General features: G+C 46.6%; 1 protein-coding gene across 1 annotated transcript; it reads right to left on the bottom strand.

The window, feature by feature from the left end:
• Positions 1-1,106: 1,106 nt before the first annotated feature.
• On the bottom strand, positions 1,107-2,385 carry LOC116969704 (gastrula zinc finger protein XlCGF7.1-like). The gene has a single exon (XM_033016490.1). It carries the CDS (start codon positions 2,314-2,316, stop codon positions 1,426-1,428), a length of 891 nt encoding a protein of 296 aa, XP_032872381.1. The 5' UTR covers positions 2,317-2,385; the 3' UTR covers positions 1,107-1,425.
• Positions 2,386-18,271: the final 15,886 nt, after the last annotated feature.

The following is an 18,271-nucleotide window of genomic DNA, read 5'->3' as shown; positions in this document are numbered from 1 at the left end:
GGGAGAAAGTAGGGACTACCTGAAATTAGAGAAGTCAATGTTCATACCGCTGGGTTACAAACTGCCCAAGCGAAATATGCGGTGCTGCTCCTCCAATATACGGTGGGCCTCACTCTGGCCATGGAGGAGGCCCAGGACAGAAAGGTCGGTTTCAGTATGGGAGGGGGAGTTGAAGTGCTGAGCTACCGGGCGATGAGGTTGGTTATTGCGAACCGAGCGGAGGTGTTTGGTGTGTGTGCGTGAGAGTGTGTGTGCGTGAGAGTGTGTGTGCGTGAGAGTGTGTGTGCGTGAGAGAACGTGTGTGTGCGAGAATATGCGTGTGTGAGAGAGAGAGATAGAGAGTGTGCGTGTGCGTGTGTGTGTGTGTGTGTGTGTGTGTGTGTGTGTGTGTGTGTGTGTGTGTGGTGTGTGTGTGTGGGTGTGTGTGTGTGTGTGTGTGTGGTGTGTGTGTGTGTGTGTGTGTGTGTGTGAGAGTGAAAGAGAGTGCATGTGAGAGAGAGAGAGGGATTGTGTGAGAGAGAGAGAGGGACTGTGTGTGTGTTAGAGAGAGAGGTAGTGTTTATGTGTGAGAGAGAGCGGGTGAGTGTGTGTGAGAGAGCGAGTGTGTGAGAGAGACAGGGAGCGAGAGAGGGAATATGTGAGAGAGACGGGGAGCGAGAGAGGGAGTGTGTGAGAGAGAGGGAGAGAGAGAGGGAGTGTGTGAGAAAGACGGGGAGCGTGAGAGGGAGTGTTTGAGAGAGAGGAGGGGGACACGAGAGGGTGGAGTTGAGAGAATTTGTGTACGAGTGGGGGAGGGGGGAGAGTGTGGGGAGGGGGAGAGAGGAATGTATATATGCAGCTTTAAGGTACATTGGTCAGTTAGCATTTGGAGTATTGCATACAGTTCTGGTCACTCCATTACAGGACTGATGGGGAGACTTTGGGGAAGGTGCAGAGAGGGTTAACCAGAATGGTTTAAAAACAAGAAACTGCAGATGCTGATTTACAAAAAAGGACACACAGTACTGGAGTAACTCAGCAGGACAGGCAGCATCTCTGCAGAGAAGGAATGGGTGAGTGAAGAAACGACCCGAAATGTTACCCATTCCTTCCAGCATGTTGTGTCTATCTAAACAGCGCCTATCCACGTGGCGGTGTGCCAGCAGGCTGGAGGAACGGGCAATGGCCTTGCCACAGAACGGGCAGGTGAAGGGGGGCGCTGGCCGGTGTGGACTCGCCGGTGCATCACCCGCCTTCACCCACCGGTCAAGGCGGGTGAAGCCCTTACCACAGGACGGGCAGGGGAAGGGACACTCACCGCTGTGTGTACGCCGGTGCTGAAACAGGCTGGACATGCGGGTGAAACCCTTGCCACGCTCAGCGCACACAAAGGGTCTCTCTCAGGTGTGTATCGGCTGGTTCTCCCGCAGCCCCCATGCTCTTTTGTCACAGTGGGAGCAGCTGCTCGCAGGCGTGGGTCCGCCGGTGCTGCCGCAACCCCCGTGAACTGTCAAACTGCTCACCGCAGTACATGCATTCGTAGGGCTGGCCACTGATGTGCACGCTCTGGTGAGATAGGGCATGCGAGGCTATGGCAGAGCGCTCTCCACACACCGGGCTGTGGAAGGGACGGTCGCCGGCGTGCACCCGCTGGTGGGACAGCAGAGGGGAGGAGCGAGTGAAGCCCTTGCCGCACTGGGCACAGGTGAAGGGGCGCTCGCCAGTGTGGGTGCACTGGTGCTCCAGCAGGCCGCTGGACAGGGTGAAGCTATTGCCGCACTGGGCGCAGGTGAAAGGGCGCTTGCCGGCGTAGGTCCGCTGGTGGGACAGCCGTTGACTGGACTGGGTGAAGTCCATGCCGCAGTGAGCACAGGTGTAGGGACGCTCGCCGGTGTGTGTGCGCTGTTGCTTCATCAGGTTGGTGGAGGAGGTGAAGCCTTTGCCGCAGTCGTTGCAGGTGAAGGGCCGCTCACTACTGTGCACCCGCCGGTGATCCCGCAGCCCCGATAACTGGGCAAAGTTCTTGCCGCAGGTGGAGCAGCCATAGGGTTTCTCGCCCGTGTGCACCCGCAGGTGGGAGTTCAGGTATTGCACCGTCTTGAAGCTCTTGCCGCAGTTGGAGCAGGTGAAGGGCCTCTCGCTGGAGTACATACGGTTGTACCGCAGCAGGATTCTGGAGCTGGTGAATTTCTTGCCGCACTCCGAGCAGTCGAAGAGACGTTCTGCAGTGTGCACCCGCCGGTGGGTCTCCAGCTGGCTCGGGTAATTACAGGCCTTGCCACACACGTCGCACTCATAACGTTTCTCCGTGTTGTGCCCCGCCATGCGGTCCTCCATCGAAGCTCAGCCCCTCGAAGCTCAGCTTGCACACCGAGTAGATGGGGGGGGGGGGGGGGGGTGCGCGCGCCACTCTGGCCGCAATCGATGGCCGCTCACGTCCCAAGGTCCTATCCGTCCACAGCAACGGTCTCTAAACCCTGCAGGAGGGGAACACAGAGGGTCAACAAGCTGGCAACCCGGACATTACTAACCACATATTGGGTGCATTTATGGTTGAGGTAAACCGTTATATAATTATGTGCAGCATAGTGGCAACAGATTACCCATTCATTCCTTTCCCACAGAGCTGCCTGACCCACTGAGTTACGCAGGCCACTTTGTGTCTATCTTCTCCACAGATGCTGCCTGACCCGTTGAGTTATTCCAGCATTCTCTCTCTCTCTCTCTCTCTCTCTCTCTCTCTCTCTCTCTCTCCCCCCTCTCTCTCTCCTCTCTCCTCTCTTTTTTTTCTCTCTCTCCTCTCTCCTCTCTTTTTTTTCTCTCTCTCCTCTCTCGTCTCTTTTTTTCTCTCTCTCCTCTCTCTCTCTCTCTCTCTCTCTCTCTCTCTCTCTCTCTCTCTCTCTTTCTCTCTCTCGCTATTTCTTTCTCTGTCTCTGTCTTTGTCTCTCTCTGTGTCCTTCTCTGTCTCTCTGTCTCTGTCTGACTTTCTCTCTGTCTCTGTCTCTCTCTCAGCCTCTCTCTCTCTCTATCTCTCTCTCTATGTCGTTCTCTCTATCTCTCCCACTGTCTGACTCATAGACACATAGAAAATAGGTGCAGGAGTAGGCCATTCGGCCCTTCGAGCGGGCACCGCCATTCAATATGATCATGGCTTATCATCCAACTTAGTATCCGGTACATGCCTTCACTCCAAACCACATGATACATTTAGCCACAAGGGCCACATCTAACTCCCTCTTAAATATAGCCAAAGAACTGGTCTCAACTACCTTCTATGGCAGATTATTCCAGAGATTCACCACTCTCTGTGTGAAAAATGTTTTTCTCATCTCGGTCCTAAAACATTTCCCCCTTATCCTTAAACTGTGACCCCTTGTTCTGGACTTCCCCAACATAGGGAACAATTTTCCTGCATCTAGCCTGTCCAACCCCTTAAGAATGTTGTAAGTTTCTATAAGATCCCCCCTCAATCTTCTAAATTCCAGGAGATTTCTATAAAATCCCCCCTCAATCTTCTAAGCTTCTGAACCTTTTCTGTACTCCCTCTACGGCAAGAATGTTTCCTCAGATTAGGAGACCAAAACTGTACGCATTACTCCAGGTGTGGTCTCACGAAGACCCTGTACAACTGCAGTTGAACCTCCCTGCTCCTATACTCAAATACTTTGCTATGAATGTTAACATACCATTCGCTTTCTTCACTGCCTGCTGCACCTGCATTCCTACTTTCAATGACTGGTGTACCATGACACCCAGGGCTCGTTGCATCTCCCCTTTTCCTAATCGGCCACCATTCAAATAATAGTCTACTTTCCTGTTTTTGCCACCAAAGTGCATAACCTCACATGTATCCATATTATACTGCCACAGAGGATAGTTGAGGCCAGTTCATTGGGTATATTTAAGAGGGAGTTAGATGTGGCCCTTGTGGCTAAAGGTATCAGGGGGTATGGAGAGAAGGCAGGTACAGGTAATGAGTTGGATGATCAGCCTTGATCATATTGAATGGCGGTGCAGGCTCGAAGGGCCGAACGGACTACTCCTGCACCTATTTTCTATGTTTCTATTTTTCTATGGTAGATGCACAGAATCTCTTGGACATACAGTAGGTTCAAGAGGAAGAGAAAATATTAAATAGGAATCTGAGGGGTGATTCTTTCACACAAAAAGGGTGGTAGGAACAAGCTACCAGAGGAAGTAGGTGAGGGTGGGACCAACCCAACGTTTCAGAAACAATTATTCAGGTACATGGACACGAATGTCACAGTGCCTGTTACATGGATACGTACACCAAGGTCTCCATCTTCATCCACGGACAGATAAGATGCATGTCCTAACATGATGAAACCTTCAATAAGCTATACTTGCAATGCCGGGGTCACTTTGATGTGTGATAATAAAACAGATCGGGTGCTTTGGTAAAATTTCATGTATGCTCCTCTGATGAGTCGTATGTTATAATCCTCATTAAATTAAAATTAAAATTAAATCTGACATTCGTCGTGGTATATATAAAAGTGAAATTATCGTTGAGTGAATCTGCTACATGCTGTGTTGAACCAACTATGCAACCACAACCCAGTCCGTGTATCCTGGCTTCTCACATACACGGTGGTTGGTCCGCTGGATAGATTGCTTCTGTTAAACATACCGTCCCCAGCCTAGTCTTAATGTGCTTTGTTCTGATCGCACTTGTCGGCCTTCAGCTTGAGCTACAGTATACTGTACAATACACAACGGCACAGGTTGCACTAATACCCCGTGCGAGATACACGACAGGCGGCTTGCTCTACCCGTGTTAACCATACACACATTGCAAGATGGATGCTCTCTCGACAATGGTGTGCATTTTGGGAGTCATTTCTGCCTTCTCTAGTTATTGATACGCACTGTATTGAGACAGGCCTGTTGTACTCAGACGTGGAAGAGACACGATGGAGACATGTGGTCTGTAGAATGTGCTATTATCAGTAATACATAACGATGATTATGCTGGTAGCGTTAGTTAATAGTTAATTTGCAGGAAAAGAGACAGAGTGCTCGCGTGCAATAACAGCCCGTCGCGGATACTTCTATTGGATGCAATTATTTTAACGGACATTTTAGGTGTACTTGCACCAGGGACCGTCACGCCCGGTTTATATTAACAAAAACACAGAACATTCGGTTTAATTATGGAACAGCTTCTGCTGTGTAAATTACCTACAAACGTCAACAAAACAATATAGGCTGTCTTGATTTGTTTTCTACTCCTCACAATAACAATAACCACTGAGCTGAAAACATAGAAACATAGAAAATAGGTGCAGGAGTTGGCCATTCGGCCCTTCGAGCCTGCACCGCCATTCAATATGATCATGGATGATCATCCAACTCAGTATACTGAGACAGTAAGCCTAAGATTTTTGCCTCCATCACAGTGAGCAGGTGCCTGGTGAACTCACTGTGGTGGGTGTTAATTTGTGTTTATTGTGTGTTTTGTTGTTTATTATTATATGTATGGCTGTAGGCAACGACATTTCGTTCAGACCGAAAGGTCTGAATGACAAATAAAGGATCTAAGTCTTAGTCTAAGTCTAAATACCTGCCTTCTCTCCATAACCCCTGATACCACAAGGGCCACACCTAACTCCCTCTTAAATATAGCCAAGTAACTGGCCTTAACTACCTTCTGTGGCAGAGAATTCCAGAGATTCACCACTCTCTGTGTGAAAAATGTTTTTCTCATCTCGGTCCGAAAAGATTTCCCCCTTATCCTTAAACTGTGACCCCTTGTTCTTGACTTCCGCAACATCGGGAACAATCTTCCTGTCCAACCCCTTAAGAATGTTGTAAGTTTCTATAAGATGCCCCTCAATTTTCTAAATTCTAGCGAGTACTAGCCGAGTGTATCCAGTCTTTCTTGATATGAAAGTCCTGCCATCCCAGGAATCAGTCTGGTGAACCTTCTCTGTACTCCATCTATGGCAAAAATGTATTTCTTCAGATTAGGAGACCCAAACTGCACGCAATACTCCAGGTGTGGTCTCATCAAGACCATATACAACTGCAGTAGAACCTTCCGGCTCCTATACTCAAAATCCTTTTGCTATGAATGCTAACATACCATTCGCTTTCTTCACTGCCTGCTGCACCTGCTTGCCTACTTTCAATGACTGGTGTATCATGACACCCAGGTCTCGTTGCATCTCCCCTTTTCCTAATCGGCCACCGTTCAGATAATTGTCTACTTTCTTGTTTTGCCACCAAAGTGGATAACCTCACATTTATCCACATTATACTGCATCTGCCATGCATTTTCCCACTCACCCAGCCTATCCAAGTCATCTTGCAGCCTCCTAGCCTCCTCCTCACAGGCAACACTGCCCCCCAGCTTCGTGTCATCCGCAAACTTGGAGATGTTGCATTCAATTCCCTCGTCCAAATCATTCATATATATTGTAAATAGCTGGGGTCCCTGCACTGAGCCTTGCGGTACCCCACTAGTCACTGCATGCCATTCTGAAAAGGACCCGTTTACTCCTACACTTTGCTTCCTGTCTGCCAGCCAGTTCTCTATCCACATAAATACTGAACCACCAATACCGTGTGCTATAAATGTGTATACTAATCTCTTATGTGGGACCTTGTCGAAAGGCTTCTGAAAGTCCAGTTACAACGCATCCACTGGTTCTCCCTTATCCATTCTACTAGTTACATCCTCGAAAAATTCTATAAGATTCGTCAGACATGATTTACCTTTCATAAATCCATGCTGACTTTGTCCAATGATTTCACCACTTTCCAAATGTGCTGCTATCCAATCTTTAATAACTGACTCGAGCAGTTTCCCCACTACCGATGTTAGACTAACTGGTCTGTAATTCCCCGTTTTCTCTCTCCCTCCCTTTTTAAAAAGTGGGGTTACATTAGCTACCCTCCAATCCCCAGGATCTAAACCAGAATCTAAAGAGTTTTGAAAAATGATCACAAATTCATCCGCTATTTCTGGGGCTACTTCCTTAAGTACTCTGGGATGCAGCCTATCTGGCCGTGGGGATTTTTCTGACTTTAATCCATTCAATTTACCTAACACCAATTCCCGGCTAACCTGGATTTCACTCAGTTCCTCCATCTCTTTTGACCCCCGGTCCCCTGCTATTTCCAGCAGATTATTTATGTCTTCCTTAGTGAAGACAGAACCAAAGTAATTATTCAATTGGTCTGCCATGTCCTTGTTCCCCATGATCAATTCACCTGTTTCTGACTGCAAGGGACCTACATTTGTTTTAACTAAACTTTTTCTTTTTACATATCTATAACAACTTTTGCAGTCAGTTGTTATGTTCCCTGTCAGTTTTCTTTCATAATGTATTTCCCCTTTCCCATTTAAGCCCTTTGTCCTCCTCTGCTAGAATTTCTCTGGTAGGCTGCTTTTTCTGGATAATTTGTATGCTTCATCTTTTGTTTTTGATACTATCCCTGATTTCCCTTGTTATCCCTGGGATGTAATGTTAAAATTGTACAAGGCATTGGTGAGACCAAATCTGGAGTATGGTGTACAATTTTGGTCGCCCAATTATAGGAAGGATGTCAACAAAATAGAGAGAGTACAGAGGAGATTTACTAGAATGTTGCCTGGGTTTCAACAACTAAGTTACAGAGATAGGTTGAATAAGTTAGGTCTTTATTCTCTGGAGCCCAGAAGGTTAAGGGGGGACTTGATAGAGGTCTTTAAAATGATGAGAGGGATAGACAGAGTTGATGTGATCAAGCTTTTCCCTTTGAGAATAGGGAAGATTCAAACAAGAGGACATGACTTCAGAATTAAGGGACAGAAGTTTAGGGGTAACATGAGGGGGAACTTCTTTACTCAGAGAGTGGTAGCGGTGTGGAATGAGCTTCCAGTGGAAGTGGTGGCGGCAGGTTCGTTGGTATCATTTAAGAATAAATTGGATAGGCATATGGATGAGAAGGGAATGGAGGGTTATGGTATGAGTGCAGGCAGGTGGGACTAAGGGAAAAAAATTGTTCGGCGCGGACTTGTAGGGCCGAGATGGCCTGTTTCCGTGCGGTAATTGTTATATGGTTATATGGTTATATCCACGGATGCACTACCTTCCCTGATTTATTATTTTGCCAGACTGGGATGAACAATTGTTGCAGTTCATCCATGCAGTCTTTAAATGCCTTCCATTGCATACCCACCGTCAACCCTTTAAGATTTGGAGATGTTGCATAAATTCCCTCGTCCAAATCATTCATATATATTGTAAATAGCTGGGGTCCCTGCACTGAGCCTTGCGGTACCCCACTAGTCACTGCATGCCATTCTGAAAAGGACCCGTTTACTCCTACACTTTGCTTCCTGTCTGCCAGCCAGTTCTCTATCCACATAAATACTGAACCACCAATACCGTGTGCTATAAATTTGCATACTAATCTCTTATGTGGGACCTTGTCGAAAGGCTTCTGAAAGTCCAGTTACAACGCATCCACTGGTTCTCCCTTATCCACTCTACCAGTTACATCTTCGAAAAATTCTATAAGATTCGTCAGACATGATTTACCTTTCATAAATCCATGCTGACTTTGTCCAATGATTTCACCACTTTCCAAATGTGCTGCTATCCAATCTTTAATAACTGACTCGAGCGGTTTCCCCACTACCGATGTTAGACTAACTGGTCTGTAATTCCCCGTTTTCTCTCTCCCTCCCTTTTTAAAAAAGTGGGGTTACATTAGCTACCCTCCAATCCCCAGGATCTACACCAGAATCTAAAGAGTTTTGAAAAATGATCACAAATTCATCCGCTATTTCTGGGGCTACTTCCTTAAGTACTCTGGGATGCAGCCTATCTGGCAGTGGGGATTTATCTGACTTTAATCCACTCAATTTACCTAACACCAATTCCCGGCTAACCTGGATTTCACTCAGTTCCTCCATCTCTTTTGACCCCCGGTCCCCTGCTATTTCCAGCAGATTATTTATGTCTTCCTTAGTGAAGACAGAACCAAAGTAATTATTCAATTGGTCTGCCATGTCCTTGTTCCCCATGATCAATTCACCTGTTTCTGACTGCAAGGGACCTACATTTGTTTTAACTAAACTTTTTCTCTTTACATATCTATAACAACTTTTGCAGTCAGTTTTTATGTTCCCTGTCAGTTTTCTTTCATAATGTATTTCCCCTTTCCCATTTAAGCCCTTTGTCCTCCTCTGCTAGAATTTCTCTGGTAGGCTGCTTTTTCTGGCTAATTTTTATGCTTCATCTTTTGTTTTTGATACTATCCCTGATTTCCCTTGTTATCCACGGATGCACTACCTTCCCTGATTTATTATTTTGCCAAACTGGGATGAACAATTGTTGCAGCTCATCCATGCAGTCTTTAAATGCGTTCCATTGCATACCCACCGTCAACCCTTTAAGATTCAATTGCCAGTCTACCTTGGCCAATTCACGTCTCATACCGTCAAAGTTACCTTTCTTTAAGTCCAGAACCCTTGTTTCTGAATTAATTATGTCACTCTCCATCCTAATGAAGAACTCAACCATATTATGGTCACTGTTGCCCAAGGGGCCACACACAAGAAGACTGCTAACTAACCCTTCCTCATTCCTCAATACCCAGTCTAGAATAGCCTGCTCTCTCGTTGGTTCCTCTACATGTTGGTTTAAAAACTATCCCGCATACATTCCAAGAAATCCTCTTCCTCAGCACCCCTGCCAATTTGATTCACCCAATCTATATGTAGATTGAAGTCACCCATTATAACTGTTTTACCTTTGTTGCACGCATTTCTAATTTCCTGTTTGATGCCATCCCCAACTCCACTACTACTGTTAATTGGCCTGTACACGAAAGGTTCAAAGGTTCAAAGGTTATTCATTGGTCACATACACCTATGTGTAGTGAAATGCTTCTTGACAATGCAGCACATAAAGAAAGAATACAGACATAACAGTAATAAAGGAATTTAAACATAAAAAACATCCCCCCACAATGGTTCCCACTGTGGGAGAAGGCACAATGTCCAGTCCCCAACCCCAGTTCACCCACAGTCCGGCCTATTTAGGCCTGCACAGTTGCCTCTACGGAGGCCCGATGTTCCAGGCCGTTCTCGCCGAGTGATGGTGCACCGGCGTCGGGAGAATCTTCTGAGCGGCTTGGGAAACAAGGAACGGCCGCCTCCTTACTGGAGACCGCGTCTTCCGAAGGCAACAAGGCCGCGCCGGATGGAGCTCCACTACTGGCGATCTCGTTGAGAGATCCCAGGCTCCCGATGTTAAAGTCAGCGCCGCCGCCCGCGGTTGACCACTCCACAGTCCCGCAGGTCCGCGATGTTTTTCTCGGCGGTCTTCAGCTCACCGGAGCTCCAGTGCGGCGGCCCGGGCAAGGCATCCCGCTCCGCTCCGCTCCACGATAGCGCTCCAGCGCTGTGCCGCCACCGAAGCCGAGGTTCTGGGCGGTCCCCGACAGGAAACACCGCCCCAGCTCCGCTGGTAGGCCGCGAGGACGGGTCGAAACTGCAGCCCGGAGAAAAGCCGCCTCTCTGACCAGGTAGGGACCCTGAAAGATAGTTTCCCCCTCCCCCTCCCCCACCCCCCACATAAAAAAGTCTAGACCTCCAGAACAAAAACACTTTAAATAACTAAAAATAAAAAAAAGAGATGAAAAGACGGACAGCTGCTGGCTGGGCAGCCATGCCCAGGACAGCGCCCCCCTCCCATTAGCGTTTTCTGCCCCTTAGTGTTTCGCAGCTCTATCCATATCGATCCACATCCTCCAAGCTAATGTCCTTCCTTTCTATTGCGTTAATCTCCTCTCTAACCAGCAACGCTACCCCACCTCCTTTTCCTTTCTGTCTATCCCTCCTGAATATTGAATATCCCTGGATGTTCAGCTCCCAGCCTTGGTCACCCTGGAGCCATGTCTCCGTGATCCCAACTATATCATAGTCATTAATAGCTATCTGCACATTCAACTCATCCACCTTATTACGAATGCTCCTTGCATTGAGCCATAAAACCTTTGGGCTTGTTTTTACAACACTCCCTTATATAATTATGTCGAAAAGTTGCCCTTTTTGATTTTTGCCCCGGATTTGTCTGCTTGCCACTTTTACTTTTCACCTTGCTACCTATTGCTTCTACCCTCATGTTACACCCCTCTGTCTCTCTGCTCACACACTAAAAAACCCTTTCCCTTTAACTCCATCCTCGACTATCCCATTTGACACCCCACCCCCCTTATTCAGTTTAAAACCGCCCGTGTAGCAGTGGCAAACCTGCCTGCCAGAATGATGGTTCCCCCACGTGTTAAGATGCAATCCGTCCCTTTTGTACAGTTCCCCCTTACTCCAAAACAGATCCCAGTTATCTAAGAATCTAAATCCCTGCCCCGTGCACCAGTTCCTCAGCCATACATTCAGGTCCCGGATCTACCTGTTCCTGCTCTCGCCAGCACGAGGAACTGGAAGCAAACCGGTGATAACAACCCAGGAGGTCCTGCTTTTCAGCATTTTTCCGAGCTCTGTAAAGTCACGCTGCTGAATATTCATCCCCTTCTTTCCGATATCGTTTGTGCCGACATACACTACCACTTCCGGCTGTTCACCTTCGCCCTTGAGGATTTTCTGCACTCTATCCGTGACATCCTGGATCCTGACACCAGGAAGGCAGCACACCATCCTCGAATCCCGTCTGTTGCCGCAGAAACCCCTGCACGTACCTCTCACAGTGGAGTCTCCCACTACAATGGCATTGCCTGACCTTGGCCTCTTCGGTTTTGGCTCAACAGCCCTTTTTGCTTCGCAAGCCAGTGCGCCAACGCTTTCTGTCCCGCCAGCTTCTAAGTGGGTAAACCTGTTCACAAGCGGTACAACGCCCGGGGACCTTTGCATTACAAGTTTCCCTCCCTTTCTCACCGTCACCCACTTTCTCTCTTCCGGTACTCTGCTCTGCGGGTCTGTCTGTGTCTCTATCTGTCTTGGCATGGTCTTCTCTCCCTCTTCGAGATCGTCGCGATCAAGACGTCAATGAGAGAAGCAGAGAGGGAGCCTCAGAGCGAGCGAGTAGACGCGAGAGGAAAGAAGAGAGAGAGACGATAGAGAGATGCTCTCTCAGCGATCTCTCGTAGCCCGAGAGCGAGCGAGTCTAGCTAGCTTAGATCTCCTCATCTCTCTCTCTCTCTCTTCTCTTCTAGCTCTATCTCGTCTTCTATCTCTCTCTCACTCTCTCTCTCTCTGTCTCTTAGTTTCTGTCTCTCTATGCCTCTCACTCCATCACTATGTCTCTCCCTCTCTCTCTCTTTGTCTCTATCATTCTCTCTTTCCATGTCTCTCTCTCTCTCGGGGAGAGAGGATTTGGGCGAACGTAGACCATATTCAAACAAGGGCCCTTTTCCGGACGCTCTGGGATCCCCGCATTTATCCTGTTGCCCGGCAAGGTCTGCTTGGTGACTTTGGGGGGGTTATTGGGGCAAATGGTTTGGAAATGAGACAGAAATAGGCCTGTCGGGCCACATTAAGTGTGGATATAATTTGAGTTATAAATGTGGGGAACCGCCTGGGGGGGGGGGGGGGGGCAGAGGAACAACTACAGGACTGTTTGGAGTCCGTAGACGGGGCAATGTTCAAGGAATACGCCACAGTCGTTACAGACTTGTTAAAGAAATGGGTGGAGGATAGCATCCTACAAAAACCTTCCGAGTGTTTCCCAATCAGAAACCTTGGATGAAGTTTGAGATCCGCACTCTTCGGAAGACCAGACACCGGGCATTCACGTCCGATGATACAGTGGCCTACAAGAAGTCCAGATACGACCTGGGTAAGACCATCAAAACGGTCAATAGGTACTTCTGCTACAATCTGGAGGATGAGACAGATGTTCGGCAGCTGTAGCGGGGCATGAATACAATCACCTCCTTCAACGCGAAACAAGGAGGCAGCTCGAATGTCGGCTAAACATCACTCCCTGACGAGCTCAATGCGTTTTACGCAAGCTCTGATAGGGAGAACACTGATGTGCCTTCCCGAGCCCGCATTCGCTGTGATGGTATTTCAGTCTCAGTCATAGAGGCCGACGTCAGGAAATCCTTCAGAGGGGTGAACCCTCGGAAAACGCCTGGACCTGATGGTATACCCGGTCGTGTTCTAAAAACCTGTGCGGACCAACTGGCTGGTGTTTTACGGACATTTTGCAACCTCTCACTTCTGAGGTCTGAGATCCCCAACTGCTTTCAAAGGGCATCACTTCTCTCAGTGCCCAAGAAGAGTAAGGTGACGTGCCTCAATGACTATCGACCAGTGGCACTAACGCCGGTGGTGATGAAGAAAAACTATTTCTTCCATCGAACGTGTCCAAAGACAGGCAGCTCGATTTGTTACTAACACCTATGAGAGAGAAGCGCGTGTCACCAATCTTCTGAATTCTCTGGGGTGGAACCCTCTCCAAGACAAACGTGAAGCTCACCGTTTGACCTGTTTTTACAAAATGTGTGGGTATATGTGTGTGTGTGTGTGTGAATATGTGTGTGTGAATATGTGTGTGTGTATATGTGTGTGTGTGTGTGTGTGTGAATATGTGTGTGTGTGTGTGTGTGTGTGTGAATGTGCGTGTGTGACTGTGTGTGAATATGTGTGTGTGAATATGTATATGTGTGTGTGTGAATATATGTGTGCATGAATATGTGTGTGTGAATGAATGTGTGAATATGTGTGTGAATGAATATGTGTGAGTGTGTATGTTTGTGAATGTGTGTGTGTGTGAATATATGTGTGTGTGTGAATATGTGTGTGTGTGAATTTGTGTGTATGTGAATATGTGTGTGTGTGAATGAATATGTGTGTGTGTGTGTTCGAATGTGTGTGTGAATGTGTGTGTGTGTGTGAATATGTGTGAATATGTGTGTGTGAATGAATATATGTATATGTGTGTGTGAATATGTGTGTGTGTGTGAATGAGTGTGTGTGTGAATATGTGTATGTGTGTGTATGTGTGTGTGAATATGTGTATGTGTGTGTGTGTGAATGTGTGTGTGTGAATATGTGTGAATGAGTCTCTGTATGTGCATGTCTGTGTGTGTGTGAATGTGTGAACATGTTTGTCAGTATATGTGCGTGCGTGTGTGTGTGTGTGTGTGTGTGTGAATATGTGCATGTGTGTATGTGTGTGTGTGAATATGTGTGAATGAGTCTCTGCATGTGCATGAGTCTGTGTGTGAATGTGTGTGCGAATGTGTGTGTGTGTGAATATATGTGTGTGTGTGTGAATATGTGTATGTGTGTGTGAATATGTGTGTGTGTGAAGATGTGTGTGTGAATGAATACGTGTGAATGTGTGTGTGTGTTTGTGAATATGTGTGTGCGTGTGTGTATGTGTGTGTGTGAATATGTGTGTGTGTTTCTGAATATGTTTGTCTGTGTGTGAATGAATATGTGAGTGTGTGTGTGCGTGTGTGTGAATATGTTTATGTGTGTGTATATGTGTGTGTGAATATGTGTGTGTGTGAATGTGTGTGTGTGTGAATATGTGTGTGTGTGAATATGTGTGTGTGTGTGAATATGTGCGTGTGTGAATATGTGTGTGTGAGAATATGAGTGTGTATATGTGTGTGTGTGAATATGTGTGCGTGTGTGTGAATATGTGTGTGCGACTGTGTGATTGTGTGTATATATGTGTGTGAATATGTGTATGTGTGTGTGAATATGTGTTAGTGAATAAATGTGTGCATGTGAATGAATATGTGTGAATATGTTTGTGTGAATGAATATGTGTGAATGTGTGTGTGTGAATATGTGTGTGTGAATATATGTGTATGTGAATATGTGTATATGTGTGTGAGAATATGTGTGAATGTGTGTGTGTGAATGAATGTGTGTGTGTGTGAATATGTGTGTGTGCGTGAATATGTGTGAGTATGTGTGTGTGAATGAATATGTGTGTGTGTGTGTGAATATCTGTGGGTGTGAATGTGTGTCTGCGAACATGTGTGTGTGTGTGTGTGTGTGTGTGTGTGAATATGCGTGTGTGTATATATATGTGTGTGTGTGAATATGCGTGTGTGTGTGAATATGTGTGTTTGTGTGTGTGTGAATATGTGTGTGTGTGTGTGTGTGTGTGAGTGTGTGAATATGTGTGTGTGTGTGTGAATATGTGTGTGTGTGAATATGTGGGTGTGTGTGAATATGTGTGTGTGTGAATTAATGTGTGTGTGTGTGTGTGTGTGTGAATGTGTGTATGTGTGAATTAGTATGTGAGTGTGTGTGAATGAGTATGTATGTGTGTGAATGAGTATGTGTCTGTAAGTGTGTGTGTGCGAATGAGTCTGTGTGTGTATGTGTGTGTGAATGTGTATGTGCGGGAATGTGTCTGTGTGTATGTGGGTGTGAATGAGCCTGTGTGTGTGAATGCGTCTGTGTGTAAGTGTGTGTGAGTGTGAATGACTCTGCGTGTGTATGCGTGAATGAGTCTCTATGTGTGTATGTGTATGTGTGAATGTGTCTGTGTGTATGTGTGTGTAAATGAGTGTGCGTATGTGTGTGTGAATGCGTCTGTGTGTGTGTGTGAATGAGTCTGTGTGTGTGTCTATGTGTGTGTGAATGAGTCTGTATGTGTGTGTCTGAATGAGTCTGTGTGTGTGTCTAAGTGTGTGTGAATCAGTATGTGTATGTGTTTGAATGAGTGTGTGAGTGTGAATGTGAGTGTGTGTGTGTGAATGCGTCTGTGTGTGTGTGAATGTGTGTGTGCATGAGTATGTGTGTGTCAATGAGTCTGTGTGTGTGTGAATGAGTCTGCGTGTGTGTGTGAATATGTGTGTGAATGAGTCTGTGTGTGTGTGAATATGTGCGTGAATTAGTCTGTGTGTGTGTGAACGAGTCTGTGTGTATGTGTGTGCGAATGAGTGTGTGTATGCGGTTGTGATTGAGTCTGTGTGTATGAGTGTGTATGAGTGTGTAAGTGTGTGTGAGTGTAAATGAGTCTGTGTGTGTATGTGTGAATGAGTCTCTGTGTGTGTCTGAATGAGTCTGTGTGTGTGTCTATGTGTGTGTGTGTGAATGAGTATGTGTGTGTGTATGTGTGTGGGTGAATGAGTCTGTGTGTATGTGTGGGTGAATGAGTCTGTGTGCGTGTCTTTGTGTCTGTGTGTGAATGAGTCTGCGTGTGTGTGTGAATATGTGTGTGAATGAGTCTGTGTGTGTGTGAATATGTGTGTGAATGAGTGTGTGTGTGTGAACGAGTCTGTGTGTATGTGTGTGCGCGAATGAGTCTGTGTGTGTGTGAGAATGAGTCTGTGTGTGTGTGAGTGTGTATATGTGTGTGTGTGAATGAGTCTCTCTCTCTCTCTGTGAATTAGTCTGTGTGTGTGTGAATGAGTCTGTGTGTGTGTGAATGTGCGTGAATGATTCTGTGTGTGTGAATGTGTGTGTGAATGTGTGTGTGAATGAGTCCGTGTGTGTGAATGAGTCTGCTTGTGTGTTTGTGAATGAGTCTGTGTGTGTGTGTGAATGAGTCTGCGTGTATGTGAATGAGTGTGTGAATGAGTCTGTGTGTATGTGAATGAGTGTGTGTGAATGAGTATCACCGCCCCCTCCCTCCTCCACTGACACCCCGCACTTCAAGACGCTGCCCTCCGCTTGGCTATAGTATGCGCCCCCTACTGAGCCGCGCACATCTCCTGCATGAGGACACCCCCCCCCACCCTTCTCATCAGCTCACGATAACCCTCTGCCTGAAGCTATGCCTCTCCCTTGGCTGCACTGTGTTTACCACCCCCACCCCACCCTGATAGCCCCCGCCTCAAAAAAATGTTTTGCACAAATTCTTCAGTGTTCATTTACAACTGAAATTGTCTTTAGGCTGCTTTTTCGACATCATGTCAGGAAAAGTTAGAGGTCAAGGTGATGTGGCTATTGCTGTAGCATCCTCTGGGATAGCAGCTACGTTAATGCCTGGTGGAAGAACTACACATTCTCGATCAAATATACCCATCCAAGTGGCCGAGGATACATTCTGCAACACCGAGAAGAAGTCTAAGACGGCACATTTCATGAGGCAAGTGAAAGTCATTGTTTGGGATGAATGTCCAATGAGTAGGAGCGAAGGTTTTGAAGCAGCGGACAGAACTCTTCAAGATGTCTTCAGGAACACTAAGCCTTTTGGTTGAAAGATGAAGGGAAATGTCAAAGTTTTCCTGAAGGATGGAACATCGACCAAGAATGTTGTCATTAAAAGCGTGCTTCGTTGAATGATGACCTGAGATAAATTCTCAGATTATCTTTCTTAAAATTTGACTGCTGAATGTCTCTATATTAAAATTGTCTATTTTTATCAACAGGAAATAGTAATCAAGAGACAGTGAGCAGCAGAACACAACAAGAGGCACAACAATAAATAACTTAATAATTCTCATCTTTCACATTTAAATTGTTCTTATATTTTAAGAATTCACATTTTAAACTTTAATAAATTCTTCATAAATCATTCACATTTTAAGCTTTAATAAATCCTTCACATCATAAATCATTCACATTTTAAACTTTAATAAATCCTTTTTGCACTTTTGATGCCAGTGTGTTCTTCATCACAATGGTAACCTAATAGGCAGGAATGGCTGCTCTGTGGGAGAGCCACTAAGAGTGTATGGGGGGAGGTTGTCGGAAGATGCACGGAATGCGTGGGGGATGGAGGGGAATGGCAAGGAGCAGAGTGTGTGGGGGGGGGGGGGGGGTGAAGGTAGGTGGGGTGATTGAGTGAACTGCCAGCGTACCAGGCGTGAGTGACTGCACTGCCAGCGTACCGGACGTGAGTGACTGCACTGTCAGCCCACGAGCCGCGAGTTAGTGAACTTCCAGCCCAATAATCCATGCAGTCCACCCTCTCCCCATTCTCTCTTTCCCAGTCTGTCACCTGTTTTGGGAAACATTTCTGGCAGTTTCTCAGCTGCCAGCCTGCCAAGTCAGAGTGATTGTACTGCCAGGCCTCAGTGACTGAGCTGCCAGACCAAAAATCCATTCCGCCCACAAATTCCATACTAGCCCTCTGGAAACCAGTACATTCGACCCACAACACTCATATTAGCGCAACAGAAAGCCCTCCCCCCCCTCCCCCCTCCCCTCCCCCACTGGCTAGCAATATTGGAATTGGTGGAGAGGTGGAATATTGCGTTGGGTGACCTTCCCTCCCGTGTGATACTGGGACCCAACGGGTCCCACTTAGTCTAGTTCTCTTTTAAATTTGACTGCTTTCAGTTTTTCAGCAAATCTACATTTTTTATTTATGAACCAAACTTGACCAAATTAAACTATTTC

The sequence above is a fragment of the Amblyraja radiata genome, unplaced genomic scaffold (genome assembly GCF_010909765.2).
Source record: "Amblyraja radiata isolate CabotCenter1 unplaced genomic scaffold, sAmbRad1.1.pri scaffold_1054_ctg1, whole genome shotgun sequence".
Lineage (NCBI taxonomy): Eukaryota > Metazoa > Chordata > Chondrichthyes > Rajiformes > Rajidae > Amblyraja > Amblyraja radiata.
The sequence above is the reverse complement of the archived record's forward strand: the minus strand, read 5'-3'. Positions and strand labels throughout refer to the sequence as shown.

Bases quoted from the DNA above. Each gene is read 5' to 3' on its own strand.
- LOC116969704 (XM_033016490.1), bottom strand. From the start codon at position 2,316: ATGGAGGACCGCATGGCGGGGCACAACACGGAGAAACGTTATGAGTGC.